Source organism: Strongylocentrotus purpuratus, unplaced genomic scaffold (genome assembly GCF_000002235.5).
Source record: "Strongylocentrotus purpuratus isolate Spur 01 unplaced genomic scaffold, Spur_5.0 spur5_scaffold_5, whole genome shotgun sequence".
Lineage (NCBI taxonomy): Eukaryota > Metazoa > Echinodermata > Echinoidea > Camarodonta > Strongylocentrotidae > Strongylocentrotus > Strongylocentrotus purpuratus.
The window spans coordinates 31,592,646-31,608,995 of NW_022145611.1; the positions used below are offsets into that span (position 1 = coordinate 31,592,646).

At 36.9% G+C, this 16,350-nt stretch overlaps 3 protein-coding genes across 4 annotated transcripts; 2 read left to right on the forward strand and 1 right to left on the reverse strand.

The window, feature by feature from the left end:
• Nucleotides 1-3,420, reverse strand: LOC100893170. 2 transcript variants are annotated; one of them, XM_003726210.3, is made up of 3 exons: nt 3,360-3,420; nt 2,039-2,121; nt 1-1,288 (listed from the first exon to the last, which is right to left on the reverse strand). In XM_003726210.3, exons 2-3 carry the CDS (start codon nt 2,072-2,074, stop codon nt 149-151), a joined length of 1,176 nt encoding a protein of 391 aa, XP_003726258.2. In that variant the 5' UTR covers nt 2,075-2,121; nt 3,360-3,420; the 3' UTR covers nt 1-148. The 2 variants fall into 2 exon arrangements, with proteins under 2 accessions (XP_003726258.2, XP_011675603.2); XM_011677301.2 differs by lacking the exon at nt 3,360-3,420 and adding an exon at nt 3,056-3,140.
• LOC577630 (lactoylglutathione lyase) lies at nt 2,941-11,097 on the forward strand. The gene is made up of 7 exons (XM_030999363.1): nt 2,941-3,312; nt 3,679-3,766; nt 5,402-5,484; nt 7,510-7,650; nt 8,285-8,355; nt 8,902-8,991; nt 10,058-11,097. Exons 1-7 carry the CDS (start codon nt 3,140-3,142, stop codon nt 10,144-10,146), a joined length of 735 nt encoding a protein of 244 aa, XP_030855223.1. The 5' UTR covers nt 2,941-3,139; the 3' UTR covers nt 10,147-11,097.
• Nucleotides 11,098-12,001: 904 nt separating this feature from the next.
• Nucleotides 12,002-15,102, forward strand: LOC577572 (lactoylglutathione lyase). Its single transcript, XM_777789.4, has 6 exons — nt 12,002-12,245; nt 13,155-13,237; nt 13,754-13,894; nt 14,143-14,213; nt 14,443-14,532; nt 14,961-15,102. Exons 1-6 carry the CDS (start codon nt 12,171-12,173, stop codon nt 15,077-15,079), a joined length of 579 nt encoding a protein of 192 aa, XP_782882.1. The 5' UTR covers nt 12,002-12,170; the 3' UTR covers nt 15,080-15,102.
• The last annotated feature ends 1,248 nt before the right edge of the window (nt 15,103-16,350 follow it).

Genomic DNA, 16,350 nt, shown 5'->3' on the forward strand with positions numbered 1-16,350 from the left:
TTATCTGATGTTCTTCCACACTTGCATAATAACAATGATAACGCTCACAAATTATTTTTCACCTCTTCCCAGAACTCATCCTTCTCTTTAATAAGAGGACGTTTTCACATTGCTAACTTTGTTTCTCCAAGGAAAGCACTTCCTCACCTCACCTCACCTCACCATGCCTCACATTGTGGGAGTTTGCTTCTTGGTGACATAGAGAGAGCATTCCTTCAAGATCTTCAATCACACAGGGCAACATAGTCTTCCTAACATTCTCATTCTCCATCAACACCAAGATCTCACTTAGTATGCCATGAAGCCTGGGTCCATAGTCCAAAGGCACAGTAGCTTCACATAAAGGATTTGCCACAGGTTTTGAAAGCAGTAGTTCTTGTTTAATGTTACCACTCTTTGTATTTACATCTAATGGGATGTTCTGTTGCTCCGAAGCTTGTACATTTATGTCAGGACTTTCTCCACCATTACTGGTATTACAAGTATCAGCAATGTGGAGTACCTCTACCACAACGTTGTATGCAGGGTCTGATTGAGATTGGACGACTTCCTTTGGGTTCCTCTGAAGACGTTGATGAATGGCACGAATCTGGGGTTTGTTTATATGCTTTAATCTGATGTCATGCATGGTGGATGAGGGCAGACGACCACAGCTTTGGTCCTGAAATTGCTGGTAGATCTGATTGGCTGTCATGCCAGAGGCGAGCTTGTTCTTGATGTCCTTCCGCACAGAATCTGGGAGAGGATGATGTACCACATCATCGGGTGAGATAGGGTGAGAATGTGACTTGTAATATGAAACATTCACTCTCCCATCCTTCTTATACTGTCTTACTAACATTCTGGCTGGGCACACCAAGTCTGTTTTTACGACACCCCTCCGAAGTGTCCTATTCGTCTTCGGGCCTGGATAACTTTTTGAGATGTGTCTCCTGGACTTTCCATCTCTCTGGCAGATGTAGTGCTGATGAATGACAGAATGATAATTGAGACCCCCTCCCTGCTTTGTGAAACATAGAAAGTTCTCCGCTTCCTCTCGCTCTTTCCACGATAGAAACTTGTCTATTGAGGGGAAAGTTAGATCTGTCTTCTCTGTGTTTTGACCATGAGCCAGTTGAAGATGAGACAAAAGTTTGGTTCGATGATAGAACTTCACCGAGCATCCAGGAAAGGTGCAGGTGGTCCTCTCTCTCTTCGTCTCCTTCTTGTGGATAGTTCGTCTATGGCGACAGAGATTCGTTCGAAAGCTGTATCTCAACTTGCATTCAGAGCATTCAAATATTTTGTCCTGTAGAAAAAGTACAAAGATTTTTGTTTTAAACACAATAAGTGCAATCAAAGTCCTTCATGATTTTCAAGGCGTTGTGACTTACATGTAAGACTTTGTGACTTTTTAACCTCTATGTAATATGTTTTTTTTGCAGAAATTTAAGGCAAACAAACTTTCACAAGCAATTACATGTTCATTCAGAAATCCTTTTTTTTTGTTAAAGTACATACAGCTATATTTACAATCATTTAAGTTAAAAATCAATAATTCCTAAGTCATCTGTTACAGTTACCGGTACACAGTTGACCAATAAATTTGAAAAAGTTTCATAGGAGTGTTGGGTCGAGTGGCTTAAGGCGCTTGACTAGAGATGCGAAGGTTGAGGGTTGAATCCCGACATGGCACTAATATCCTTTGGCAATTGAGATATTAACCTGCACTTGCTACTCTCCACCCAAGTGTTAAATGGGTACCCGGTAGGAAGCGACCATCATTGTTGGTCAAACAGTTTTGAGCAACGTAACGCCTGGCTGGAGTGCTCCCCAGGGAGTGGAGAATAGGCACAGTGTGTGCGGGCAAGTATTGAATCCAATGACCAGGGTAATAATATATCTGTAAAGCGCTTGGAGACATCATAGATGTATTAAGCACTATAAAAAAAAAACAGAATATTATTATAATTACTTCATGAGGGCTCTTAAATAAAATATAGTTTGGCTCTGTTTCTTCTAGAGCTGCTTTTCTCTTGATCATTAAGAATTTAATTACCTGCCCTTGTTGTTTGCCTGCACCATAATCTGCCATCTTCAAACCCTATGGTGCTTGGCAACAGCTCAGTCAGTCAATGACACCTGTAGAGACAATACAAACTTATTAGAACAGGTGTAATGTAGACCTCTGGGCCATTCATGAAATATTCTTGATAAATTGGTGCTAACTGCTCTATGCAACAATAAGCAAATATCATTTCAGTAGCTCTCGTTATGAGAAGGCAGCACATTTTTGTTTTTTTTTGGATGGGAGGTTTTATCATTAACCGGGAAATTTTACATGGAACTTGGAAGCAGAAGAGCTGGAGAAAAGACGTGCTGGTGGGAGTCTCCCGCTACGAGCTATTGGGATGACAGGAGAATGAGCGTGGTGGCATGAGACTCCAAATGCGGGAGGGTTGACACTGCAGCCCTGGTAAGTTTAGATCAGAAAACTGGGTATAACCCAGATTGTGAGGAAAGGTGTCTGTTAATTCCCCTGTGGTTCAAGTATCTGGGTAAGGGGAAGGTTGGCAAATGTCAGTTTTATTAAAGATTTCCAATACCAGACAGTTACGGTACATATCGACGAAGACTTTTCCCAGATGAAATTCAGGTCAGATAAAGTGCTACAAAACCACCAACAAATTCGCTAGATATATTATTTTTTAGTACATGTATTTGTCTGATTCTCAGCTTTAAAATGTAAAATAAATCATCACATTTGGAAGTTCCTAACCCAATTAAACATATAATGTCAATTGAAGTTCCAAAGAATGCTACTTTCGAAACAAGAAGTTCAAAGTCTGTAGCCTACTTTAGTCCTTTATTTATGACAACATTATAACCCGCGCGTGCGCGCCCTGTGCACAGCCGAATGACAACTACACAACATAATATTATAGTAGTAGTAATACAGGAGTACAGGTTATGTTACTGCTGGTGTTGACTGGAGTTAGGAACCAGAAATAATAAAACATACTAAAGCAAAGGATAACCGAAGGTAGACTACAAACACATTTTAGATTTTATGTACCCCCTCTCTTTACGCAGGAGTATGGGTGCCATTTAATTGAGACACTGTCTGTGTGAACTTAACCGGTCGAGGCACCAATGCGCCATGGCCATGAGCATGACGAGTTCAATAAGTCGCCTTCTCGCTGCACGTAGCTTCCGTACGGCTGTCGTATCACAGAGAGCGTACCGACTACCGGTGTATCATTTCCTCTTCCAGAGACCAGGGCGGGTAACCACAGCCACAATCACAAGAGCTAGATCTATAGCCACTACCAGGTACCTTTCACATTTAAAAATGACTGCTTTAAATAAATTTAGCTTACCCTACTTGCATGCAAGCAAATGATGCTACCCGGTGTGCATTAAATCAATTTAAATGCCATAGGTCTATAATCGGAACAAAACAGCACTTCAGAATCGCTTGTTCTGTTGAGTGGATGGGGAGGGGGGGGGGGGATAGGTGTCACCTGACATAGGCGAAGGTTGGTCACGTGACTTTCTATCGGCAATGCACAGCGTGCAACTACTAGCAATGGTAAATGCTGTGTCATGACGTAACAGTACATCGTAGAACTTGACTGCCCGCTTGACTGACTCTATTTGATAAATTTATATTTCGATTTCTATTTTGATTTATGAAAGAGACGAACCAGCGATGGCCGAATCAAAGAATGCTCTCCCGGCTGAGAAGGTAGAAGCATGCTGCTCTGCACCTGATGCATCAACTCAGGTACAAATTCTTGGTTATCGTTTTTAGAAATATTTAATTTTACTTTGTTTTAGTTTTGCATTTAACTTTAATCTAATAAAACTTTTATTTTAACTAAAGTTAGATCTAGCCAGGGAGGTGAAAGAAAGGAGGCGAAACTCTTGTAATTTATTCAAACACATTCGTGAGTTCTAAAGCGTACATTAAATGTGATGTGTAACATTGCACTTAAACACAGAAATAACTGTCTGATATGGGTCATTTCTTAATAAAACTGACATTTGTTGACATTCCCCAAATCGGAGGTCTAGTGGAGCCAGACGTAGTCTCAGTGGAACAAACAACGATATAGGTCTATAGAGAGACTGAAGCTTTTGGTCTACATTCTACTTGGCTTAACCTTTGAAGTTCCATGCTCCGAACCGCTCTTCTAGTACTGCGGGACTTTCGGAAGCCAGGCACCAGTTTTACATTTATTACAAAATATTAAATTACTGGCAAATTTTTTTTTAGTGTAAATAACAAAAAATGATATGGGGATTGTTTTGGGAATAGTGCATCAAACACATTTTCAAATTTAGTACTCTGTCCTTCCTATAATTTATGTGCCAGAGTTGGTAAAAGTAAAATTACATCCTGACAAAAAGTCAAAACTTAATATTTTAGGATAATGCGGCTTGGAGCATGGGGTCAAAGGAGAGCGGCTTGATTCCAGTCCTTCTCTATCACGTCCCTAATCTAACTAAGACTAGGAAAGGACATTAGATTTAGACTCTAGTTTTAAATCATTTTGGTCATTACATTATTGACTGTTCCATGACTATGCCTGGACTATGCTAATATGTGAGACTAACATGCATTTAGACCTCATTTTGTCATCCCTAGACCCTGGCCTAGTTCCCTACATGTTAGTTGTTACATGTAATATGTATTTATTTCTTACACTCAAAATTCCAGAAAATGGAACTTTAAATCTGTTTATTCTTGTTGGACAAGACCTCAATAAGTGTGTGCAAGGCATCTTCAGCACTGAAATAAGGGCAAAATCAAATCTTCAATTTCTATGAATATTGCAAATGATTGTCATATAAATATCTGTTCGCATGAAGTTAAAGAGAAGGTTGAGTTCTGGTAAGGGGTGAAAAATAATTTGTGAGCGTTATCATTGTTGTTATGCAAGTGTGGAATGTGTGAGAGAACATCAGTTAAAAAAGTTTCCTGAAAAACATGGCTCTTCATTAAACACATTAATATTAATATGGCATCTAACAGCATACAAATCGGGACTGATTTTTATGCCACATGTTTGTGTAGCCCCATATAAATCTTTGTGTGTACAATGCTTGTAACTTTACCAAGACTGGGCCAAATTTCTTATCATTTTGATAACTTCAAAATCTTGCAGTACACACCAATACTTTATGATCAACCTTTTCTGATCGATTCCACACCGTTTCTTTCACAAGGCAATCGCATGACCAGAACTCAACTTTATCTTTATATTTGCGATCCGCAGAAACGATGTATGATCCTTCTTTCTTGGCTTGAATAGGCCTTGAAGTACTTAGTACGATTGGATGTATAATCATACAGAAGCATCCAGTTATAATGTTTAAAGATTTTCTCTCTTCTTCATTTTTTTCTCCTCCTCTTCAGGGTTTTATTATGCAGCAGACGATGTACAGAATTCGAGATCCACGCAAGTCCCTTGATTTCTACACCAGGGTGCTGGGAATGAGGTACTGTATAGTTTGTTTTTATTTAATTATCAAATAAAAAGTCCATATAAATTGGGATTGGACCCATTTAAATTCATTTTTTGTGAAGAAATGCCAAGTAAAATTTAAAGACTTAAAAAGAGGTGGTACTTATGAAAGGGCCCTGTTCTTGTAAAAGTGTGGAAACCTATTTGAGATGTTGAACAAAAAAAACATGCCCATTATTCTGTTTGCAAATTTAGATTTTGGCTAGGTGTATGGTGTCATAAGAACATTCTAATGTAATGAAATACATGTAATTGATTACTGTTATTACATAAATTGAAATGTGAAACAAAGTAAAGGTTGGTATGGAATTTGTTGTTTTCAAAGTATTAGATGTTTTTATGCCTCCGTTACGAAGTAGCCGGAGGCATTATGTTTTCTGGTTGTCCGTCCGTCCGTCCGTACGTCCCGTTCTCGTGATCGCGTTATCTGAAGAACCGATTGATGGATTTCTGCCAAACTTTGGTCATGTATGTATCTTGCAGAGCCGATGAACTGATTAGATTTTGGGGTCACGAGGTCAAAGGTCAAAGGTCACAGGGCTCATTATGTATGCAAAAACAGCTCGTGATCGCGTTATCCAAAGAACCGATTGATGGATTCCTGCCAAACTTTGGTCATGTATGTATCTTGCAGAGCCTATGAACTGATTAGATTTTGGGGTCACGAGGTCAAAGGTCAAAGGTCACAGGGCTCATTATGTATGCAAAAACAGCTCGTGATTGCGTTATCCGAAGAACCGATTGGTGGATTCCTGCCAAATTTTGGTCATGTATGTATCTTGCAGAGCCGATGAAGTGAATAGATTTTGGGGTCACGAGGTCAAAGGTCACAGGGCTCATTATGTATGCAAAAACTGCTCTTGATCGCGTTATCTCAAGAACCGATTGAAGGATTCCTGCCAAACTTAGGTCATGTATGTTACTTGCGAAGCCGATGAACTGATTAGATTTTGGGGTCATGAGGTCAAGGTCAAAGGTCATGTGGCTCATTATGTATGCAAAAATAGCTTGTGATCGCATTATCATTAGAACAGATTGATGGTCAAAGATCAAAGGGTCATATATGTATATGAGAAATCGCTTGTAATCACAATATTCTGAGAACCTGTTAATGGATTACAATTGAACTTGAATTTGAAAAATTTCTTCTCTTTTGGTTTGTAAATTGCTCTATGACGGAGGCATCATTTCGACTGCGCGCAGTCGAAGTTCCATCTAGTTTTTTTCCTTCTTCTTCTCTTTTTCTTCAAATAGGCTAATATTGTCTGTATTGTAAATTGACAATGAAGCAGGAGCCCTTGAAAACTCTAACACCTTAAGAGTCAAGATATTATAATTGATCATTCTTTGATTATGCAGAATTTAATATTTGTTGGTATTCAAGCCAGATATGACGTGGCTCACAATCACTTTGTATCTGTGATCCGTCTTCATTTCGTAATGTATTTCTTTCTCTCTTTTTTCTTAATGTTTCTTCAAGTTCTCGTGCAGGTCTTCGTTCCTCCAATTCAACAAAGCTAATACAATTAAGAACAAAGAGGAGTTGGGGTAACAGAGCTTTTATAGCTGCTGCACCCCGGTTATGGAACTCCTTACCCCATTCAATCAAAATTTGTTCCAAAAGAACTTGAAAACCTATCTAATGTCTGAATTCCTTAGTTAAGACGTAGTGTATTTCACAATCTGACGTAATTAACGTTGTTTAATTATATTATATTATGTTAAAGTATTTTCGTTCCCTGTAACTTCTCATGTACTTTCTTATGTTTAATGTATTTACCTTGTTAGGCGCCTTGAGCATCTCTTGGGGTGGATATGTGCGCATTATAAATGTTAGTATTATTATTATTATCCCAAATCGTGATCCTCTATTTGTCAAAGAAGAGGGAATGAACACCAATGAACACCACTATTTGTATTTCTAATACTGACTTGAATTCTTAGTTCAGTTACTATTTATGCTATCTTTACCTCTACGATTCTATGTTGTTTTTCTCAGGTTACTGACAAGGCTTGACTTCCCCTCCATGGAGTTCACCCTGTTCTTCATGGGCTTTGCCAATGAAGCTGATATCCCCAAGGATGAGAAGGAGAGAATTAAATGGACATTCATGCAGCCTGGAACAATAGAGCTCACATAGTAAGAACTAGCATTATGATTTGTAGAAGCAATGGTGCTAAAAATCCACTTGCCCTCTCTCAGAGAAAAATTGCCAATAGAAAAGTGACTAATCACTTATCTTTTTGTTTTCCTATATCCCACTGGCATTTTGTTACCATTTACATTTCCAGGTGAGCTCTGCTGATAGAGCAAATTTATTAGTATCTGAGATATTACATTTAGGATTTGTGTGTCATCTAAAAATATGCAATATTTGGCAAGAAAATTTGTAAAGCCCTCTGATTAATTTATACATTTATTTTAAAAATATGCTATCAAAAAAAGAATGAGATGGCATATACAAACTGTTGGAAAAGATGATAGGTGATAGACATTCACCATTCTGTGTGACATTGCTGCATTGTACATGTCATGAACATCAAGGAAAATATAGAAAATTGGACTGAACCGTACTGTTGATGGCAGTACACCTTAACACATGAATTAGTAATCTAGACTAATTTTAGTTGTATACATCATTATTTTTTTTAATCACAAATTTAATATGGGGAAATTTCTCAATATTTTTTCATATGTTTTTAGGTGCTTTACTATATATCACCCTGTCAAATATTCATCTATTTCTTTTTGTCTAAATTTAATCATCTCTTAGTAACTATGGTACAGACTCGGATGATAAATTTGAAGGCTACCATAATGGTAACAAGGAGCCTAAAGGATTTGGTGAGTAGCTTTCATTAAATGTCATATTTACTGATATGAATTCAGGAAGGAACCTTAGAGTTAAGTTTGAAAAAGTAAGAAAAACAAAATAAGCCTTCATGAACAAGATGCAATCAGCAAACCTCTGATTGACAGAGACATTTTGCATCTGCACTGGACATCGAGCAATTGCTTGAAATAATACACAAGCGTACAGCGTACAAATTGGAACATTGTAAAACATATTAAAGCCCCACTGCACTTCTTGTAGCTACTTGTGCCCTCTATATAACAAACAATGCCTATTCGTTGACCATTGGTCCCCAATGATCCTCTTTTTCTTATATTATTTGAAAGCTGGGTTGATGAGATTAACAACTGTCCAGTGACCTTGCAGGGTGGTCTAATCCATCCTTTACACTAGTACTGATGGCCTTTAAATGAGCGATTTCAACTTAGAAATAAAAGACTTATTAAAAATAAGCTCCAAAATTAAACCCTAGATATATTATAATTCTAGCAAAAAACATTTCCATTGATGTTATTCCTATTAATTCCCAATGACAGGTCACATTGGTTTATCTGTACCTGATGTGTATGCTGCCTGTGAGAGGTTTGAAAAGCTAGGAGTGAACTTCATCAAGAAGCCTGATGCAGGTGGGAAAAGTCTTTTCAACTGACAATACTTGTACTTGTACCAGTCATTTCAATGGCGTTTGTTCAAATCCCACTGCTGCCACCATGATGAGTTTGAGGATCTTAGTAATGGTAGATAACTCAGGATAATAGAGAGTCGGCAGACTGGTTTGTTATAGCATACATGTACATGTTATTTATTCAATTACGACTGATACCGGATATTGCATATCATAACACTATGTACTTAAACTGAGGAATTGTTTGTGCATCTGAACTTTGTTAGTTATTTAGCGAGGTTGATTTGTATTTTCTTTATTTGGTATTAAAAACTTGAATACTGACATTTTGATAATGTTCAAACTTCAAGAAATACAATGGTAATATTATTATTTAGCTTTAAAGAAGACATTGTATTGGAGAATGTTGCAGCAAATTAATGTTCTCTGTATGAATTGCTTCATTGTTTTATAAACTTTTATTTTCTCTCATGTTGATTTATTAAAGGAGCTTTAAACAAATTCCTGTATGCTTTTCTTTTTTGAGGGAAGCGAGGTTTAGAGTCTGGAAAAGTGCTACTGGATATAATTTTGTATATATAATTTAAGATTATTATAGAAGAACAGTGGCAATTATATTCATTACAAAAATAAATTGTTATTCTAATTCAGTCAGGATACTTGAGTATTCAGTAAACTAAGACCATTGCGCTTGATTTAAATCAAAGCCTTTTCTCTAGCCTCTTAGGAGCCAATTAAGCCCATGGGAACAAGATAATTCAGTTGCAGTTTTTAAAATATATTATGACAAAAAATATTTTCACTAAAAATAAACATAACATCATTTTCAAAACCATCCCAGGTGAATTAAAATATCCTATTAAACAATTTTTTTCTTCTTCAGAATGTCATTTCAATGATGTACCACTTGTTCTATCAGCAGTTGTTTATAATATGGTTGCGTGAATGGATGTGTCTCCTTTTGACGTGAATTTATCAAAATTTATTTCTCTGCTTTTTCACAATGTTTTTTTCTTTCAATTTAACCGATGATTTATTTCTTTTTCTTTCTTTTTCTTATCTTTCAGGTAAAATGAAGGGACTCGCTTTCATTCAAGATCCCGATGGATACTGGATTGAGATCCTTAGTGCCAACAACCTGGCCAAGACAGAATGATAGAAACCAGTTATTTTGTTTCACTGCTGGGTGTACAAATACATGTATGCACACCCTCCTGTACTGCCAGACTTTGTCTAACAGTGGCTGGAATAACGCAAGATAATTGAAGTGCTATTGCTACAATCACAAAGCCTCGCTGTAATCGACACATAAGAGCATTATTGGATTCAGGGTTGGACCATAGACAAATAAAGTAGTATAGATGCGCAGGTTGCCTCATTTGCTTATGAGCTGCAGCGTCACCATTCAGTATTTGGCTCCGCCTCCTTGGGGACATTTCATCGCTCCTGAATCCAAACGATCACAACATTTTCAAGAAATATTGATTGCAATCTCAGACACTATCAATTTTTGCTTTGCGTACTCAAAAAATATCAAGCTTTGATGGGACTGTACCTTATGAATGTGAAAATTATTAAACATAATTTATCGATCGCAAAATTTGATGTTCTCCGTCACTCCGCTGTTTGCAGAGTTCAAGTTGAACTCGGCTATTCTGTTGCATTTGAAAGGTGATATAGATATTTTTTAAGTGCTGTAAGTGACATCTCAATTTTTATCATGTTATGTGAACAATCATACCTTGGTGAAAAGCATCTAAAAATGTTATGTTTTAAAAGATTTTATTTCCTTTGTCTTTTCATTGTCTCTTTAAATATGAAATAAACAGATATTTATATTTAAAAACATGAACAACCCATGTATAATTGAGTGAATACTTTGTTTCTAGGAGTTGTTGATTTAAACATTATACCAATTGGGCATTAGGGCAGAGGTGAATTATGTATTAAAATATAATTATTTTTGCAGTTTATGATCATTTTTTTTTCATTAGAAGTACAACCTGAAATTTATTTGTACAAATGTATAAACTGTCATGAAGGGAGATCATTTGTTTCTTGCATTTTGATATGAAATAAAAAAATTGATTACTATTCTGAAATAAAAGGATAAATCTACAAGTATTATTGTTCTCGTGAGAAAAAAAATAAAGAAGAAGGTGGGAAAGAGATAAAGTACCAAGAATAATAATAGATTGACAGAGAGAGAGAGAGAGAGAGAAAGAGTAAGAGAGAGAGGAAAAGGGGGGGGGGGGCGAGAGGGGAGTAAAGAGAAGAGTTGCCCTTCTATTGAAGTTAGTTTGTCACACACTTAATTTCATACTACACTTTTATGTACCCCCTGCACCCACTCCCACTCATGTGCGCCTCTCTCTGTCTCTGTCTCTCTCTCTCTCTCTCTCTCTCTCTCTCTCTCTCTCTCTCTCCTTCCTCGTCTCTTTAATGTTTTCTCTTTTCCAGCTTTTCTCTTTTTCTTTCTTTCGGTCTCGATATTTTCTTCCCTTTTTTACAGTTTGTTTATTCACTATTGGCTCAGATGACCCCCCCCCCCCCAGACGTTTAGATACGCTACTGTTCAGTAGTTATTCATCTTTTTCTTAAAAAGGGCTACAAATAAGTGAACATGACAAATTAAATATGTCTCATTTTTAAGGGCAAGGTAATAAGTGCAAGCCCAAGCTATCGTCCTGTATGTCATAAACCACATCTATGATTTCAGTTCATATCCAATGATTGATGGTCCTACTAGAGCTTTTATCAGATTAAATATGAAATGAAAAGGAACATTTGATGTCAATATATGTTTCGAATTCTACAAAACCAAATTACCAAATATCTTGCACTTCCCCATAAAAGGATCTACGTCACAATGTGGAAATGGCATTGGAGGTCTAAAAAAGATAAGGCCCGAAACGGCCTTGTGCATTTTCCGGAATTCATTCATATTTACTCAGCCATGAAAAATTAAACTAATGCAAACAGTGGAACTATACGGATGTAACCGAGATGCATACTATCTGTGAGTATTGTTATACCCCAATACTGAGTACGCGACTCGCCCGAATCAAAAGGTGTATAACCAATATAGCTCTAAAAGTGTTGTGATACAGTATATTTTGCGCTGTTACAAAAGTTTCATATCAGAAATCAACTATATGATATCATCTTCAGAGTCTTAAAATGGCAGAGCAAGTGAATTCCTTGCAAGCGGAGCAGGTCAGTCAGTACTGTGCAACCCCTGACCCATCTACAAAGGTAATTACATGCGTTATGTTTATAATGCTAAATATATGACTCATTGCGGATGTAGTATCGAAAATAATATCGCTGGTCATATTCGTTTGTCTCGCAATGTATGGTCAACAACGGATCTTAGACGGTTTGTCTCGCCCGTGTTGACCATACATTGCGATATTACCAGCGATTTTATGGGAGTAAAAGTCTCACAATGTACTACTTTTAGATCATGTATTGAATATATTTCTTCAAGTACTCTTATAGTATTACTTTCAGATTTAACATAATTCGCTTTGTCCAAATTTCGTGAGAAAAAAATCACACTTTGTAATTCTTCAATATTATTTGGGAAGGTAGGCCTAGACCTAGTATACTTTTGTAATTGCCTTTTTGTAGATCTAGATAAAGTGAGATCGTATATACATGTACATGTAGCCTTCATAGAATTCATCATAATCATTCGTCATTATTATGATTCATGATCAAATATTTGTCAAAGAGTTCATTGCCGCTAAACCTCGAAAGAAATCACTTATAAGAACAAATATAACCTTTACACCAATGACTTAGCATGATTCCAGTTATCGAAGGGTAACTTGCGTCGTTGGGAGGGGTGGGGGGGGGGGGGGGGGGGGGGGGGGGGGGGGCGGGGCGGTCATAGGCCTATATACTGGTCAGACAAAATGCGAAATATCTCTCTCTCTCTCTCCCCCCCCCCCCCCCCCCCCCTCTCTCTCTCTCTTATTATTTTCTAGCTTTGTCTCGCACACTCTCAATATCTTCTCTTCTCTCTCTTACATATTTTTACATATTGAATGTAAACAATGAATGTGAATAAATTGAACATATAAATAGTCGCGGGACATTTGTTTAAACACTGTCTAATTTGAATACTTTGCATTACCCTTTTTTTTTTACCACAAACAGGGTTTCATCATGCAGCAAACAATGTTCCGCATTCAGGACCCTCGCAAATCTCTCGATTTCTACACTCGTGTGCTGGGTATGAGGTTGGTAGTAAACTACATGTTATATATAGCATTAACCTTTTAGTGCATAATCGGGGCAAAATATACATACATGTATATATAACTTCAGTTATACGTGATTAAAAAGGGCAAAATCTGATTTTTGTTTGTTTAATAATATTATATTTGTTTCTTCGTCTGCTATAATGGTATCGTAACAGATTTTTTTAACATAGTACCAGGCACGTAGCTACGGGGGGGGGGGGGCACGTGCCCCCCTAAATTTCCAAGATCGTTTTCACTTTTTTAGACCCCTTTTTTTTTTTACCTCGATCGATTACATGATTGTATGTGCCCCCCCCCCCAAAAAAAAAAAAAAAAAACAACATCAAACTCTGGCTACGTGCCTGCATCGTACCACCCCCCCCCCCTCACCTCCCCACCCAGTCAGACAATGTTTGATCCGCTATTGTTGCTTAGGCTGTCTGTATTATTTTGGCATTGGTGTTATCATAATCAATCTAAATACATGAACTTCGATTCATTGTTTATCTTCAGATTATTCACGAGACTGGACTTCCCTGAGAGGAAGTTTTCTTTATTCTTCCTTGGTTACGCCGAGGAGTCAGCTATCCCAAAAGATGAGACGAAGAGAATAAGATGGACCTTTATGCAACCCGCCACCATCGAGCTCAGATAGTAAGAGTGATTGTTTGTTTTGAAAAGAAGAAATGGGTGCATGGGTAACTAGGTCATTTTTTCGTGTCGGAAAGAAAGTGCTTCGTACCTCATGCCGATATATAAATCGAAATCGAATTGGAAAGGAATAAACAAATTGATGATCAAAAAATTACGACGGTAATTTCAGTGTGTACCCAGTATGCCAGCATAAACCATCTCGTTTTCCGAAAAATGGGCAGTATTTTTCTCTCCGTTTCCCCCTGTAGTATCTATGGCACTGATACAGACGAGACGTTTACAGGTTACCATAATGGAAATACAGAACCCCAGGGATTCGGTAAGTAAAGATTTCAATGACTATTCTCAAGTTCTCTTCTGAAAATCAAATTGAATATATAATCTAGATTTTATAATAAATGCTTGACTTGAGAATGTAAAGAAATATGGATATCGGATTCGGATATAATTATGTGTACCATTTTGTATACTGGAAAATAACAGTAGTACTGAATGATTTGATCAACGCGAATGGATACAATAACATCTCTTTCTTTTCCTATCTCCAGGTCATATAGGATTGTCTGTACCAGATGTGTATGCTGCATGTGAAAGATTCCGAACGCAAGGAGTAAAGTTTGTCATGAAGCCTGATGAAGGTAATTTCCTACCATTTTAAGTAAATCAAAAACAAGATTAAGTCGTGGACATTATTAAATCACCATTCGTTACGCATCCTGGTCTATTTTTATATCTGTTTTGGTGTTCATTCCTTCTTTATGATGTTGAACAAATTCAATTACTCATAATTGTAAACGCTTTTCATCGATTGAATTTTGTCAGACGCTAAATCGTTGATTGCATTCTTTTTTCCCGCTAGGCATCTTCATCTATTTATAATCCTACTGTGGGACTCGTATGTTTTACAAACCCAATTGTATGCCTATCCTTCTCATGTTTTCAATAATCCCTGTTATTACTTCATCTTTCTCCCTCAACGCTGTCTTCTATGTCTCTCGTCTCATTTCTTTTATTCCCTTTATTCTATCACTCATCTTTTTTTCTTTACTGCTTCTTTTCTTTTCAGGCCCGATGAAGGGGATGGCTTTCATTCAGGATCCAGACGGCTACTGGATAGAGATTCTGTCTGCGGATAACCTTGCTAAACAATGCGGTAAACCAGAATCTACGCATGTTTACTACTGATGAGATCAGAGGTGTGGCTATGCTTGGGGCTGAGGGGGCACCTCATTAACACGCCCCTCCCCCCCCCCCCCCCAAAAAAAAAATAATAATAATGATGACAATAATAATTGATAAATAAATATAGGGGGGAGAGATTCTCAGGATATTGTAAACATTAAATAATATTTCTCATTTTATAATAAATAAGAAACTTTGTCTCAAATGAAAAATGGGTACTGGATATATAGAGATTCAGCAGTAAACCAGAACCGACGTATGTCTACTTCTTATGAGATCCTAGGCGTAGTCGCAGGGGGAGGGGGTTTACATTCAAATGGCCCAAATACTTCTAGGGTAGGAGAGGGAGAGAGAAAAAGAGAGTGAGAGAAAGAGAGAGAGAGAGAGAGAGAGAGAGAGAGAGAGAGAGAAGAGAAAGAGAGAGAATAATGAGGAGAATCTCACAATGGTATATTCTGTTTCACATTATAATTTTCACATTCACTAATAATATGTAAAAGTAATGATTTAGTTTCATATATGAAAATCAATCTAATAATGACATGTGAATGAAATAATATGATAACAAAGGTTGCTTCTAATCATTTGAAATATCAAGAATATTAGGAGTTTGAGATTGGTGTGCATCAATGCTAAATATAATACTAGTAATATAATGTTACAGTCGAATCATGGTGAAATAGAAATAGATGTTACCAGTGAATAGAATTCCATTATTATACACTGAGATTATATGCTATAGTCTCCAGTGGTGATAGATAGAATAGATAGAAATGGTTTTTATTAAAAAGATCATCGCAGCCAATGGCTGAATTGCGATCCATTTCACAAAGATATATACAATACAATTGCAAATTAATTATTAGAGAGCCTATTAATAGAGAGATTACATGTCTGTACAAAGTTACGATGCTTGACAAATAAGAACAACTCAAGTGATTATAATTTTATCATATAGTTATTTATCTGTGTACGGAATAAAAGTTTTTTATTCAATGCATTTTTTGATCAACAGAACTATTATTGATAGAAATATTAGATTAGAATTTTGACAGAAATTCCTGTATTATGTCAATATTTTGTGTGCTTCCCTTCTCTCGAATTCATTTGTGGATTAAAGAGCAGAAAATGACATTTTTCACGTCACTACATTCTCGAATGTGTTTATGAATGTGAAACAAGCACACTGTCGTACTTTTGTATTTCAACAAGTTATGACATTGGTTCGTATTCCATTTTTAATTCAATTCAATTTATTTCGCAATATAAAAATA